Source organism: Nannobrachium achirus (assembly GCF_963921795.1).
Source record: "Nannobrachium achirus genome assembly, chromosome: 7".
Lineage (NCBI taxonomy): Eukaryota > Metazoa > Chordata > Actinopteri > Myctophiformes > Myctophidae > Nannobrachium > Nannobrachium achirus.
In genome coordinates this window covers 37,385,218-37,402,033 of record NC_137816.1, presented here as the reverse complement: position 1 = coordinate 37,402,033, position 16,816 = coordinate 37,385,218, and the positions used below count along the sequence as shown (strand labels likewise).

General features: G+C 42.0%; 1 protein-coding gene across 2 annotated transcripts in view; it reads left to right on the top strand.

Annotated features, from left to right (window-relative positions):
• dennd2b (DENN domain containing 2B) overlaps nucleotides 1-16,816 on the top strand; it is an 80,789-nt gene that overhangs the window by 8,242 nt on the left and 55,731 nt on the right. For both annotated transcript variants that reach the window (XM_080730638.1, XM_080730637.1), the window contains exon 2: nucleotides 15,114-15,203. In XM_080730638.1, the coding sequence (XP_080586764.1) occupies nucleotides 15,139-15,203 (65 nt within the window). In that variant the 5' untranslated portion in view covers nucleotides 15,114-15,138. The remainder of the gene's footprint in view (nucleotides 1-15,113; nucleotides 15,204-16,816) is intronic.

Sequence of the window (16,816 nt, the reverse complement as noted above, 5' to 3'; positions counted from 1 at the left end):
ACAATGACTCCCGACTCGACTTGAGACACGCTGACTCGGACGACTTGCCGCTACGCCACTCACCAAAGCAGTCGTGAACGCCACGCTAGGTTCACACTTTTATTGATTTGATTGATTAGAGACAGGCATGTAAGCGAGAGCACAAGCACGGAAGCAGCCAAACACAATGATCAGATATGCATGGTATTTTTTGACATTTACTTTAGGAAGAAAGATTTCGCTCTTCAAGATATAAACCTGAGATATAACCTGTGACTCGACTTGAAAAGCTTGTGACTTGACTCGACTTGACAACCTTGTGACTCGACTCGACTCGACGCGACGCGACTTGACATGACATGACAACCTTGTGACTCGACTCGACTTGACAACCTTGTGACTCGACTCAACTTGACAACCTTGTGACTCGACTCGACTTGCCCACAACAGAAAAAACTTGAGACTTGCTTGAGACTTGGACCAAATGACTTGCGACTCGCTTGGGACTTGGATCAGAGGGACTTGTCTGGACTTGTCTGACGGTGCAGCTGCTCAAACAATAACCTGCCTTGCACTCCTCCCTGCAAATGCTATAGTGGAAATTGTCAACACTATTAGGGAGGACATGTATAGTAGTGAATTTCTTTGGGTACAATTGACCGTGAGCTCTTTAAGAGGATAGGGTGCGGGTTTTGGCGTGACGATAACAAAGAGGTGTGTGTGTGTGTGTGTGTGTGTGTGTGTGTGTGTGTGTGTGTGTGTGTGTGTGTGTGTGTGCGCAGTGCAATAAATGGACATGTTAGTTTGCGTGCCCAAAGTGAGAAGTTGCAATACCTTAATTCTTGCAATCCCTGCAGTAACACCTATGAACCTGTCTGTCTAACACAATTCTTTTTTATAAATAATACTGAGAATACTAATAAAAACAGTTTCAAATGTAAAAAAAGATTCCGCAGGCCCCCTGTAGTAACTCTGAGGACCCCCTAGGGGTCCCGGACCCCCTGTGGAAGACCCCTGGGTATTTGCTACTACTCATTTTTGCTTTCAGATCCCAGTTACAACAACTTTAATGCTTCAGTTATGATCTAATTTAACATTGCTCTGGAGCAGGAACAAAGCGATTACTGAGATAGGCTCAGGGGTCTGTTTGGGGGGTCCCAGGTGAGGAAACCCAACCAAAAGTCAGAAAGTTTATTCTGGCTGCTTTAAAAGTGTAATAAATGAACTCAGGATGTTTTAAAACCTACAAAACAACTCTAATGTTATGAAAATTGGACATTAACTGGCTGGCGTACTGTTCAGAGGCAGCCATCTTGGAAACATGGCAGCCATTTTGATTTTTCAGTGTCTAACGTGTTTTATCATAGGAACAACCTCTAAGGAGTACTTGTGAAAAGTTTTAGGTTTCTTTCCACTTGTGAAGTATTTTAGTGCAAAAATGCATTTATCTGCCCCGCTAATCTGCTATTTTTGAATTTGGAAAAATATCAAAAATGTTTGGAAAATTTTGAACAATTTTGAACATAAATCTTCTATTCTGGCGGGCCCTGGCACAAAACCTTTTCAGATGGGGTCTGCAGCCAAATACATATCAATTTGGGGGTCCTCGACCTCTACATGAAAAAGTTTGAGTAGCACTGGTCCATGGAATAGCTTAGAGAAATGTGTTGAATGCCTTGCTCAAGAGAAGTACAACAGAAGTAGTTAGTGCTTCCTTTAGCTTGCTGATTTGTGATCCTATTCACAGGCCTTTAGGCTATACCCTTAAAAAATGAGTACTTGAAAAAATAGCTGACATTAAAGTGGCTGATGTCCTGTGTAGTTTATCTTTTTAATTTTCAGCATTGTGAAGGTTGAGATCACTCAACTTTTCCCTTGAGTAACTGATTAGCTTAAAGAGCCTCACACACTAAACGCGATGTTGGGTAGGATCAGATGTCGTGCCCGGGGGTTTATCGGTGTTCATTTCAAACGACAGCGATCCTCTGTCTTGCGATCGGGCCCGGTATATCCCGCTGTGCCAAGTGAAATATCTCAGACCATTACAAATGAGACCGACGTCTCGCGATTCTAGCCACCCACGATCTCGGGGGGGGGGGGTGGTGCCATGAGAGACGCGACTAGATGAAAATTCCGCCCCCTCAAGAGGGATAAAATCAAGAGTGTTTTTCTCTCTCTCTCTTTCTTCACTCACTTTTATTTTTTCTGGCAGTTGATTGAATAAAGAAACAAGGCTCCAGCCTCCACGGATTGAGAAAGTGGCAGCGGTTCTCAAACTATGTGTCCCGACCCAACGTGGGGTCGCGGATGGTGCCATGGGCTCGCACATTGCCGACCAATAGAATAAAAAATAAAGAATGAATAGGTCTATAACCAAGAAACGCTAAAAGTGAAGTCGTTGCGACCAGCATGAAGCCAACGGACACGTTACCAGCCTACATATAGACCTACTGTGTAGGCTATAACGTGTATTTGCCCCTTTGCTTTTTTTCCCTTTTCTTTGTTTGCGCAGCCTCTTAAAGAGTTTTTTTTTATATTTAATGGGCCCAACCACCCTATTCTACCACCCTATTCTATCACCTCTCAAAAAAGCCTTTCCCCACACGTGGGGATATATAATATCGTTATTATATTTATATAAGATAGGCTAATATATTTGGCTTGGTCGGAGTCACAACGGTGAGGTTTGGTCTGACATTTAATTACCTTGAGTGCTGCATCTGTGATGTGATGTAGTCCACATTTTGAAGAATTAATCCGGTTTTAGGTGATATGCAATACCCTGACAGTGTAATGGAACTAAATGAACCATACATGTCCATTTTCCTTTTTGGACAGTTGGTTGAAGGCTTGGATGAGGCGGTGGACCGACAGAGTTCAAGTTTATTAATCTCTCTCTCTTTTTTTTTTTTTACTTGGCCTTTGAGCACGGAGAAAGGCTCACCTGAAAGCATTCTCACTGATTAGGCCTACTTTTACCATCACTGCTCAAATTAACTGTTAATCAGCGTGAATACTTTCAGGTGTGTATCTGATCAATAGGAAATTGCGCATTACATTCTGCATGACATCAAAGCGACATGTTGCGTGAGAGTTTGAACTTGAACATGAACGACGCGTCCTCCTCTCCCTTTCCACACACACACACACACACACACACACACACACACACACACACACACACACACACACACACACACACACACACACACACACACACACATCTAGGTCTGTAGTCAACGAGCCAACGACCCAATTAGCGCAGAAGTCCTGCAGCTGCGGTGTTCTGACTCGCTGACATGACCACTCCACTATCCATTCCTGACATTAAACCATTATAGTATTGAGCCTTCTACATTCCCCTTGCACCTCAAAATAATGGATTACTTCTTCAAAATGCGGACTGGATAAAAAGAGGCAGCAACAGGTAATGAGTTATTCTGATCCAGCAGTGGCAGAGAGCAGCAGACTCCTCTCTCTTTTTTTTGGAGTCCTTTGGCAATCTGTTCCCCGACGCACGTCTGACTGGGCTGGGCTGGGCAGCATATACATTTTTAGAAGTGTCTGTCCACAGGGCTGTGAGCTTGTAGATTTGCTGTTTTCAGCGCATGCAACATATGACCCTAGCGACGCACAGTGAGTGCGGTGCGTTGCACTTGCAACGTGCTGTCACAGCACTGCTGTGAGCTTGTAGATTTGCTGTTTTCAGCGCACCACTGCCATGCAACATAAATGACCAGTTAAGTTGAATAAATAGCAAATAATACCAAACAACCGAACAAATAATAGCCCGGGCTCTTATATAAAACATAATAAGGATAATATTAATTGCAAATAAGAAATAACGGCCCAGGCGCTTGAACCGTGCGCTTATTTGAAACAGGCGTTTCAAATGGTGATTAATATTATCTTTTATAAATATAAAAAATATATTATATATAGCCTATATGGGGAAAGGCTTTCGTGAGGCGATAGAATGCACTGCCTTGTCGCCAAATGACTGCGCAGAAGAAGAAAAAAGAAGCTATAGGCTATAACGTTTTTGAACAAGTGATTACAACATTTTAGGGAGAGAGTAGGCTAAAGTAAAAAGTAAGTAGGCTAATAATAATAATAAAAGTGTAGGCTGTTCTATTGTGAGGTGACCGAATAGCCTACACTCTGCGCAGCCTAAAAAGGGAGGAGCTGGCTTCAAATAATCTGAAGCAATCCCGTGAGCTCATTCAGACGACAATAACTGTAAAGGATTCCTACCCGATGACCCGACAATATCAAGCTTTTTTGATATTATCGTGAGTGCTCCCGACGAGTCCCGAGGTCATAAAAAAGCTAATTAACATAATCCGATCGTGTCGGGGTACTGTTCAAGCCCAAAACCGATTCCGGGGCCGACCAAACGATTTTCCCGGGGGGTCCTCCCGAAATCTTGTCGGGGATCCTCGGCCCCGGGTTCGGCTCATTGTGAACGGGCCCTAACATCTGCTATGCTAATCAGAGCAATGAAAAGCTTAAAACACATGGGAACATTCTATAGAGCTAGAATCACATTAGAAAATGTGTGTATAATAAAGGAGATTTTACATTACCAAGCCACTTACTGTACCACAAAAGATGTTGGTTTGAGGTAGGTTTAACCCTAGCTTTAAGAAAGTGGTTAGCAAGAGTACATCTTGTCTAGTTTATCTCCTTGTAAAGTCAAAGCCTGTGTCAGAAGTCAGCTGCAGTGACATAGAGCCTAGCCCCCCTGCTTCTTAGCCCTCCTGCTGCAGCTCAGATGGACATAAGCCTGTTTTCCACATGCCGGCCTCCACAGCTGTGCATGCCCATACCCAGGCAGACTGCACAAGCAGAAAATATGGCCATGAGGAAATGGCTGAATAAATACAAAAGGGCTATACCTGGTGTTCAGTCAGTCTACTGTATGGGGATTAGTCAGGTATGGCAAGGTTCAGCTTTCAGTCACACAAGCTCTGTGTCACCCTTATCCCGAAAACACTTGAAGCACTGGGTGTACCACTGAGTCCCCCCAAACAACAGCCATATTCCAGCAGGATTCTGTTAAGCCGTCCTCTTCCCTCATGCTGAAACAGCAGTAAAAGAGAGAAAAGTGCTCAGTCTCGTGTCATGTATAGTTTGTGTGCCTGTGATGGGCTGCTAGTTGGCCACACATCCAGATGCAAGGCCTGTGTTATTAAACTTTCAGTGTCAACAAAAAATCATCATATACAGTATGTTCTGTTCAACGCAAACAGCTCATTTTATGGAATAATCTATGTCTATACATCTCACGTGCGCAGCCCATGTGTCTGTTATTGTAAATGCTTTTATATGGACCACATATTATGCTGGGGTTGAGTGTCTGGAGCTGAACCTCAGTCCCTCCACCAGGATATTTATGCAGTAACTCAACTCCCACACTCACAAGCTTGGTTAACATCTTGGATTCAGAGAGCTCAAACCTCTTTTTGTCTGTAGTGCACAAAAATGTCTTTCTGGAGAGAACGAAACAATGGGCTGGATCAGTGTGTGGGCTCATGTCCGACAGTGAATTGTGATGACTGGAAAGAGTTGAGAATTTGCAGAAGATCGCTCTTGCTTTTACTCACTCCTTCTTGGCTGCAGGCAAGTACCATGGTGGATTTAAAACCTTGATAACAGCCCGGCTGATCAGCAGAGGCGGAGGATCTGTCTGCCTGGAGAGCTGAGGTGTAGCAGACTGGAGAACCAAAATTAGAACATTTCTGGAAGGCATTGTGTCTGCCGCTGCTGGCTTTTCAGACAGGATGAAGTGTGTTATGGAAATTAGAAGCAGAACCCAGCTTGCTTGCTTTCCCAGGAGGTTAGTGGATGTTTGTCCATCGCAGTGACACAGGCTAACATAATGAAATAACAGCCTGCACAATTATCCAGTGTTGCATTTATCAAAAAAATAAAGAGGTCTGGCACCTCTTTATTTTTTTCAGTGCCAGCTGCTGGACTTTGAGAGTATGCAAAGTGTGCAGTCTTTAGTGAATGAGAAACACAGTCTGTTAGTATGGCCAGGTGTTCCCACCCCTCTCCTTTTCTTTCACCCTTTGAAAACATTCCTTAATGACTTGAATGCAGTTGAGCTCTGATGGATAGAGCAAATATTAGTGCATGCCTGCATGCGAAGGGTAGATCTGTGTGTGACTACTAAGGACCAAGGACTTACATAGATTCCGTTTTTGTTAACATTTTGCTTATGGATGGATACGTGCACACAGAAGCGTTGCCTAATATTTGGGAGTTTCACTCAGCTGATAAAAGGTTTACTTTTTAACTAGATGTCTCCCTCTCAAGGACACATTGTACACAAAGAGGCCTTCTATTCCAGCCCCCAAATCTCCCTAGAGACACTCTTTTAATCTCACATGTTATGCTGCTGTAACTAGGAAAAGATTAGCTGTTATTATGCATAGTCCTTTGGGAAATGGGCATGACACAGTCAGAAATTCCCTTAAATCAGAATTGTGTAAATTGTGTAAAATGTAAATAGCTTTTTAATGCTTTGGTTAGTTATTGTCAGTTTTCTCTAAATCCTGAAAAAGACTCAGTCAATCGGGTTAGGGTTAGGGTTAGGGTTAATCAATTTTTTTAGCGCCATCATTTTGTAGTCTTTGCTCCTTGATTCATTACCTTCCCTGCTGCTCTCTTCAGGCAATGAATGTTCACTGGTGTTTGAATTCAAGCTCTCACTCAGCCTATAGTCAATATCACTGTTAGATGGTGAATGATTGGAGGTGAGGTAGGTAATTTGATGAACCACTTTCAACCTGGTGGTCCTATTTTTGGTATGTCATTATACATGAAGTCAAAATACACTTTTTGCATTTATTTAAACAGACAGACACTTGTGGAATGAATCCTTGGAGTGGTCCAAAAAGCTCACTATTGCTGGGTCAGATTTAACCATGATGAGGCCACTTCCTGTTGCTTGGAAACCACTTGTTGAGGTACTTGTGTGTATAAATCCTGTTGTCAGCCATGTAAACGCTGTGAAACTGCACTAAAATGTAAAAGAGTCATGCACTCCCATCTTTCATAACGTCACGTTGAATGTCGTTCCGTTTTAAGTCAACAGGTTTTTCTAAATCAGGCTTATGGCTCCGATTACACATTCCACGTTTGTCAGGTGTGTGTGTCCTATTATGGATGAAGCTATTATTTAGTGCAAAAGCAACAACATGTTTTTAGAAATCTCATTGCAATTGGTCAAGTTTGTAATCTACTGTTGCAAGTGACATTTGTAAAAATGATAAAAAAGACGCATGGGCAAAAGACCAAACAGAAATGTTGAAGTTAAAAAGCCTGCTAAATACATGATAAGAATCAGAAAAATCACTTGACATTATGTTATAACACAGTTTTATTCTTCCCTTGACATTGCCACATACAAAGTAAAATCCTCAGTGTCCGTTTGTAACTCTGGCCGGCTTGCACCAACACGGTTTAAGCCTTAAACTGGTTTAAATCAAGGTTTATCTTTTAATCAGCTTGCACCAAACCTTAAACCTAGTTTTCATTAATCAGGTTTAGTTTTAAACCATCCTTTTAATCTTGGTTTGAATTTTCACTGTAAACCTGGATTACTGTTAATCCTGTTGCACCACTACTTTAAACTTTGATTTAAACATCAATAAGGGATTAATTTTAAACTTGCTGCAGAGGTGGTTTAAATGCAAACATGCCATTGACATGAATGGGGATCCCCTTCCTGTGAGGGAAGCCTCACAAGCCCTGCAGGCTTGCAACTGTAAACTGCAGACAGCGTTTCACAGCTGAAAACAAACATCTCATTATATTGTTGTCTTCAATACATCCTTGTAGTACTACTGTACATCGGCTATTTTAAATTAGCGAACATTTAAATATTTACAGGGACATAATACAGACATTTGTCATGGAAGCTTGTGGACTTCCCAAGCAACATGGAGACGTTTTAATTTTCGAAATCGCTTCATAATTGACTCAAATGTGAATGTGATCAAAACTGGAGTCTTTTCTTGCTTCCATAGATAGCCGCGCATCGCCGCGCCGCACCGCACTGCACAGCACTATAGCGTCAGCGTCGTATGACGGAGCGTTATATATTTTTTGGTTTTTGTTTTGTTTTGGCTGCAGGCGCTCTTCTTAACATAGGCCTGCCCACATTCTCCTAGAAGTGAATAAAAGAGAAACGCTAATGATATTAGGCTCAAGAGAATAGCATATAGTTTGTTTACATTTGAAATCCAAGATGGAGGACATTTAATCCATGAATTAATCACAGTTTATGGTTTTAATCACAGGTTAAGGGTTTAATCACAGATTTATTAAGCAATGCTTAAATTTAAGTGGTGCAACGCACCTCGATTTAAAATAAAACCTAGATCAACAAACCCTTGATTAACCCTAAACTAAGATTTATTTAATCCCTCTTGGTGCAAGCCGCCCTCAGAGACTGTATAAATGAAACCAAATGGACCCCCAGGGCTTCATTTGTGCATTCAGGGAGTTTAATTGTTTGAAACAATATAACCTAACACATGACTACCAACAACATACATCAAGAAACACGACTGAGTCTCAGTATAATGCACACATTGCAGAACGTACATTTAGACAGCGGACTGGATGAGACAGTATAGACAACTAGACATAACTCTAGTTAATTAATAATAATTATTGAGCTGTATATCGTAAGCCTGAGGCAAAGCATTTAGGCATACTGTCAATCCACCAATGTTATGATGCAGTTAAGTTTGCTGCATTAGTATATAGTCTGGCCAAGCCAGGCTATCATGGACCTGCACTCACTTGTTGCGACCGTAGGTCGCAGATTAGTATGTGAACGGTCACAGCTTGTCCGTATGTATGTATGTATCTCTGTCACGCCTGACACTGTGGTTCTATGGGTTTGGCGCTCTGACATCATGCTCTGATGTCACTGTGATGTCAGGGGAACCACTCTTAACAGAATGGGTTGATGCTCTGACATTACGCTCTGGCTTCACTGTGATGTCACACTAACAGAATCCCTTTTATGCCCATATATGGAGTTCCCTGATGTCATCAATATTAAGCCCATATCTAACAGGACTTCATATTGGAATGCCCATATATGGAAGCCACATCTCACGGCCACATACCACACTAACAGATTCCATATATGGCCAAGACAGATGGCCAAGACAGCCCATATCTGTGTGGCTGGTTCTACAGACAGGGATCTCCATGTATGGGCATAAAAGGGTATGATGCACATAACGAATAACTGAGTAAGCATGTTTGGGCTTTCACAGGCACAGCATATCTCCATATACGCATATCTCAATATATGGATCTCCATATATTGTACCAGGGGTCTCCATATATGGGTAACTGGTCCGATATACATCACTCGCATGTCACCCTGAGGTGTCTTACTAGTATTAGTTATTAAATCAATCACGCCACACCTGACAGCAACATCCCTCAATAGTAACATAAGCAATCACCCCTCATTGCCACTAAACTCCACAGTAATTCACGTTGAGGATTTTATACTAGATTTCCATGTGCACATGACATACTGAAAATACTAATACTGAAAAGCTCTTCTGGAGTTGAACCTGCATTGATTCTTCTTGACATCTAAAGAGTGTCTACTACTTGAATGTGCTTCAAAGGTCCTCTGCCCAGATCTTGTTTGGAAATACTTGTTTATAGCTTGTTATTTAGTGTAAGGAGATGCTATCAGACGTCAGGAAGTTAGTTGGCTAACGCCTTGGTGTTTATGCTCCCGACTTCATTTTGGACCTTTGTGGCCTTCTTGTCACATTGTTGCGAAGCAGTTAAAAGCTACAAGAAATGTAAATAAATGAATTACAGAAACAATTGATCTCATCATCAAATGTGATGTAATAAGAGTGTATAATGTGTCAGCTTACAAGCTGTTAAAAGAACAAGGTGATGCGCTCACGGCCGCACGTTATTTTGTCCGTATTATTATTTTTTGGACCAGGGTAGATTTCTTCCGTTTTGCAGGCCAAGGGGTCCTTGGCCTGAAAAACGTTTCTGCGGATTTCGGTTTTCGAAAACGCAAAGAAAAAACGTAGCAATGTGCAAGGACCTTAATAATTGTTTTATACTACTAGTTTCATAGTAAGATTTGTGGTGATTACAATTATTACAGCTAAATGCAGGTTACCAACCTGCATTTAGCAGGTTGGTTAATGGATTAATGTAATTCCAAGCATTCCAAGTGCAAGATCAAAGGCATGAACCCTATTCAAGAAATGCCATAGGTGAATGTTGAATGGTCACGTAAGTAGAGCGCAAAGAAAAACATTTTAGCTGGTGCTACAAAGTAACTAGGATATGGCCATGAAGGTAGGGGAAAAAGCCCAAACCCAAGCACACCTTTGCAGGCTCTGATTTTGGCTACAATACAGTACAGTACAGTACAGTACAGTAGGCTACATATTGTTACTGCAGGATTAGGCGCTGCTGTTCTTTTACAGTAATACTGCACCATTTCCGCAGAGGCTCACAGCAGATAATAAGAACAGTATTTGGGAGTCACCGGTAGAACAGGACCAGTGAGATCAAAATGAAGATGCATGCCCCCCCCCCCCCCCCCCCCTGTCCCCTTGGTACCGTCCACTGTTACAGGAAATAGCTGACAGTAGGAATGCTGCCGCTCTCCTCATCTGTCTCTATAGCAGGGGTCTTCAACAGGGGGTCCGGGACCCCTAGGGTTCCTCAGAGTTACTACAGGGGGTCCTCCAATCTTTGTGTGATAGAAACTTTTTTTCCTCCTTTTTCCATATTAACCACTTGAACCCTAACGTCTATGTTCTGAGAACTTTAGCCAAAAATAGCTGCGAGGCGTTGTGAGCTTGTAGATCTGCTATTTTCGGCAAAGAGGTTTGGTGTAGAGGGGAAAAAGAGCAGACCAACTACAGAGTGAAAAGTCAAGTTTATAAACTATTTGGTTCAAGTGGTTAAATATCTGAAAGTGTTTTTTAGGCATGTGGTTAAATATCTGAAAACATTACGGTAATTGACATGAATCCAAAATACACTAATAATTGTGCTGTCAAACGATGAAACCTTATGGAATCTATGAAAAGGTTGTGGGGGTCCCTGCTTCATCTCTCTCTCAACTAAGGGGTCCTTGGCCTGAAAACGTTGAAGACCTCTGCTCTATAGGTACTGTATAGGACACAGTCCCACTGCTGGTTGGCTGCCTTCTCCATAGTAGGGCTGTCACGATTATGACATTTTACATGACGATTATTTGTCACTCAAATAATTGCGATTAACGATTTAATTGTGTTTTTTGTCGTTGACAATTACATTTCTGTTTGGCTTTTAGGCTTTTAAGTTGCACATGGCAGATATGACACATAACTTAAATATACAAAGAAATTAATGACATATTTGACAACTTTACACTTAAAAAAGTACATTGATTGTGGAAATAGCCGATCTACAAGCTCACAACGCGTCGCATTGCGCCGCGTTGTGCGCTTGTAGATCTGCTATTTTGGGAAAATCCCAGTTGTCCTACGCCCAGTTGTCCTACGTCCCAGTTGTCCTACTGTGTCCCAGTTGTCCTACTGTAGCCAGTAGCTACATGTAGCCTACCCCCACCTCAGCATTCGTACAGCTACTCAAGAAGTGTACAGCTCTCGCTGAAAATTCGCCGTCCTACTGCTGTAATTATTGTCCACGACATTGCAAGCGGCGCGAAGGCCAGCGGACCTTGGTCCTGCTCTTCGCGCCCGAGCGTCGCAGGCGCGAGTGCCCGCGAAGAGCGGACCAGGGCCGCCGCGCGAGTTACGAAGCCGTGGTGAATGCAATTGTTATATTTATGCCCAGGCCGTAAGGCCTGGGCAAGCGCACGATAAACGCATGAATGGGATGAAGATCGCTTGCTTTACAGTCTGTTCGCGGACTAGCCCATACAGCCAGGCTACAGTAGGACAACTGGGACACAGCAGGACAACTGGGACGTAGGACAACTGGGCGTAGGACAACTGGGACTAGCCCGCTATTTCCACTATTTTTGACTTTTTTAGTATAAGTATATGAACATTTTTCAATATGGAAACGACTATGACGATTATGAAAAATAATCGCCATTATGTCAAATAATCACGATTAGACGATTATGTAATAATTGTGACAGCTCTTCTCCATAGTCCATACAACAACATCCTGTAAACAAGTCCCTCCTGAGCAAAGCTCGGGCAAGCACGCTCCCATCCTTCACCTCTGGTCTCTAGAGAGACCTCCATTTGACCTCATTCTAAAGCCATAACATTTTAGAGATGGAGAATTGAGATATGAAGTGATTTTCAAGGCCAATGACCTTTGGATTGAAGGGAGGAAATTGTTAATTGCAGGTCTTTGTGATTGTCCAGGAAAGTGTAATGCTGCTGTTTGGGGTTTCCTTTTCATGGAGTTTAACTGACACGCAACTGATCTACAATATATCAACCTTAATGATTAGTGTTCGTGTGTATGTCATGAGAGCCTTCAGCTGGTTGCACACTGCTGCGTTTTTCGTTGCGAAATGCGTTTTTCGTTGCGAAATGCGTTTTTCAGGGCAAGGAGAGAGAGAGAGATAGAGAGAGCAAGGGACAGAGTGGTGCGCGAAACGGGCGGCAGTGTGCAAACGTGACTGACATAACGTGAGTTTGATTTTTTTATTTGCGTGCTCCGAAATTCACTCCGATATTCGGCCCGAAAAACGCAGCAGTGTGCAACCACCTTTAATGTCTATATTGCAAATATTATACAGCAAAAGTGAGGTAATGGCCCATTTGCTTAACCTTTGACAGACATTAAAAGCCAGTCAGTGTTCGTTTATTCATTAGTAACTCAAATAGCCCCTTTTCCCCTGACATGGGCCAACACCACACCACTCCACACCGCCCACTTGTGCCAGGTTTTCCACTACAAGGACCTGGGTAGACTGGTGTGAAAGTGGTACTAAACGTGGTACCAAAAAGTATCCAATCTAGAGTAGGTCTGAGCAAGGCCAAACAGGGCCAAACACTTTATAATGACTGATCACTCCCTGACCTTTCATTTAGACCACACCAGGATATAGTTGTGTAGCCTGGCGGGGCCTGACATCATACTGCGTTCACTCACTCATTCCTTCCCCAGTGTAACGTCTGGCCTTCCGGGTATAGAGGGTATGCGCGTGACATCATCATCATACTAGGAAGTTATGCGGGAACGCCTACTGAGTGGCAAAAAACGACTTTCTAGCCTTGAAAGCCCATACATCCACAGAAAAGTATTATCTGAAAGCATTAAACAACGTTAAACAACATTAAATTCAGTTTGCCACTCAGTTTGCCACTCGATTTGCCACTCGATATGCCATTCACTTTATGCATGCGCATACCCTCTATTGGCAGCGAGTATACTGATTATTTTCTGATCGGGGCCAATCAGTGACTGCTGTCCGCACAACAAACGTAGTCTTCCTGACAACAAGTGAAAAGCTTTCCCTGATTGGTCCATGTGTAGACGGTGACGTAGATGCATGCTGCAGCATTTTCAAAACAACAATGGCTGCCCTCGCGATGCAACAAGTGTAACAGTTAACGCTCTAACGATAAAACAAGCAATAAGTGCAGTTATTTGGAAGTTGGAATCAATTACAACAATTAAAAAGAAACACGGGGGATGCGCTAGCGGAGTTCATCGGCCGAAAAGACGTGTTTGTTTGCCGTTCTTCCGACTGGCTGAGAGATGTTTTGCTACGCTGATTGGTTAGAGGAGTCTGTCTGTCAAGGCAAGTTCTCCCGCCCACTTTTCAAGCTGCCAATAGGCCGAAGGCCAGACGTTATACTGGGGAAGGAATGAGTGAGTGAACGCAGTATGACGTCAGGCCCCGCTAGGCTAATAGTTGTGTAGTGTGGTGCTAAAGCTGCAGTTGAAAAGGGGCTTAGATTGTGCAAAGATAACATTTGTACACTCTCTGAGTTAAATGAACACGTATGGTTTTACTGTGCAGAGAGACCGTGTGTGTCCACCAGGGTCTGTTGCACCGTCCGAAACCACAACTTTCCTATACAGATGATAAAACTCATGTCTGCAATAGAAACATTGTTTTATTTCCAGTGGTTCTCTAGCTCAACACATTCATGGGAAAAGACAGACAACATGTCATGAGCCAGTAGAGGAGTCTAGTATGTTAATGTTGGCTGCCTTATTGAAAACATGCGCGCCGCACACACGCACACGAGCGTGCTCACACTCATGCACACACGCGCACGCACACGCACGCACACACACACACACACACACACACACACACACACACACACACACACACACACACACACACACACACACACACACACACTTTACGTGTACACTTCAATAGTGTACCTGTGGAACCTGCTCCTGTTAATGTAGTTCCACCTTTTATTGGAGATGTTGGCTGAATAATATCAGACAGACTTTCAGCAGTTCTTTTGGTGTTTATTTTGACTAGCTTGTAGATTTTGAAATCTTTTGAATAAATAAATACGTTTTTGAATAAAATTAATTCTAGTTAATAGTTCTGAAGTAGAAACTCTAATCAATACTACGTTCTTTAAATTGATTAGATAATGTTGCATTTTGCTCTAGGATCGAGATCGGTATCGGCCTTAAAATTCTGGCATCGGTCGGGCTCTAAGAGCAACAATGATTGGATGACAGTACTTTGCCCCTTTGCTGTGTGCTGTACTGTGTTTACTCAAACTGTTAGGAATTTAGTGAAGTCACTCATTTGATATTTGATATGGCTCTGGATTAGCGTCCATATTTGTCATGGTTGTGGCCTAATATTCTGTTAGCTCCAGATTGACCCATTTCTTTCATTGTCTACGTTCCTATTTCAAGGATATTTTCAGTCACACTTAATTCCCACAGCTTAATCTTCTGATTAGCAGATTGCTAATGGCAAATATATATACACAAGTCAAAACATCCTCAGATGAGCTATGGTTTGCAAAGTCAGCTCAAGGTCTTAAATGTCTGAAATCCTGCAGTTAAACAATGGCCATTGTAGCCTATGTCTTGTGTACTGTCTGGGGTAAACACTATCCCTCATGTTTTGTGCCATTGTGTCCCTCCATCAGATGAGTGGGCGGTTTGCAGGCCATCATGACTGCCAACAAGAGTTCCAAGGCTGCGCCTGGAGCAGGAGAGGCTAAACCTCAACGAGACAGGTCAGTTACATCTGCACATAGGTAGGGCTGTCACAATCATCACATTTTAGTTGATGATTAATTGTCATACAGATAATTGTGATTAATGTAATTAAGTACAGTATTTTCTGGACTATAAGGCGCACCTGACTATAAGGCGCACTGTCAATGAATGGTCTATTTTCAAACTGTTTTCATATATAAGGCGCACCTGACTATAAGGCGCACATAATAGACGCTACCGTTGCGTTATGCATCAAACAGATGGAGCTGTGCTAAAGGGAATGTCAATGTCAATGAATGATCCATATATAAGGCGCACTGGACTATAAGGCGCACTGTAGTTTTTTGAGAAAATTAAAGGCTTTTAAGTGCGCCTTATAGTCCGGAAAATACGGTAGTTGTGTTTGGGGAGATTGATTCAACAAGATTTTAGTTTTAGTTTTGTTTTTAGGCTGCCTTTGTAAACAAAGATTGCATATGCAGGGCACATATGACACATAACCTAAAAATACAAACAAATGACTGACAATGACCAGTACCAATAATCCTGATTAATGTTTGATGTTCAAAACATCTCACAAACGTCTCACAAATTGTGGAAATAGGCGATCTACAGTACAATCTCACTAGCTTGCCACGCAATGCATTGTGAACTTGTAGATCTGCTATTTAAGCTATTTTTGAAAATGTTTGAAAACGCACAAACATTTGGCGATTATGTCATAATTGTGACTGTAGGATGGGGGAAGGTTGGTCGTTGGTACGGTTGATGATCGATGCCACATGTCATCAGATGTTCTATGTCTGTCATAATCCCAAATTAGATATTTTTTTCTGTTCTGTTCTGAGAAGAGAAGTGACAGATCTGAGAATTATGCCAATGTTGAAGAATTTCTTTCCAAGAGGGATCAATTCACAGCTGTTTTTCCTTTTCTTTTTTTCCCCTCCATTCATGGGAAAGTACAGCTGCTGATTTTTCAACAATTATAGGACTTTCCCTGCTCCTGTAAGGAGATATTCTGGAAAATATCTGACTATAAACTGTTAATAGTGAGCTGAAGCATGTTTGTGTGAACATATTTAGAGGTGAGGTCCTTCTGCTGGAAGAGAAAAACAAACACATTTTAATGAGGATGTTGGACATTATAATCAGTAATTATCATACTTTGCTGAAACTGATTTATAGAAAAACAAGATTCTGTATTTTATGTTTAGCAAATTATTTGCAAAGATATATAGTAGTAGTCATCTGATTTGGATGAGTAATAGGCCTATAGTTTTTGAACAGGGTGGTAAAGAACTGTTTAGCTAATGAATTTGTCAACAGTGCTCATTCATCATTTGGGTGGCTTTTCTTCAATCCTTGAAGTTAGCAAAACATTGAGAATAGGTCTATCAGCTTGTACCTTATAGGCAATAGCCCATTGAATTGTAGAAAGCAACTCGAACATGGACATGGTAAACATGGTTGTACAGCACACCCTCACAACTACCTATTTTATCTCTCACTTGAAGGCTGTTTAAAAACACTCGATTTGAATATTGTCTGAATATTTGGAGGACAAGATATTGACATAGAAAACATCTCCTTTTCAAAAAAGTGCACATCATTCAATATATTATCATTAATA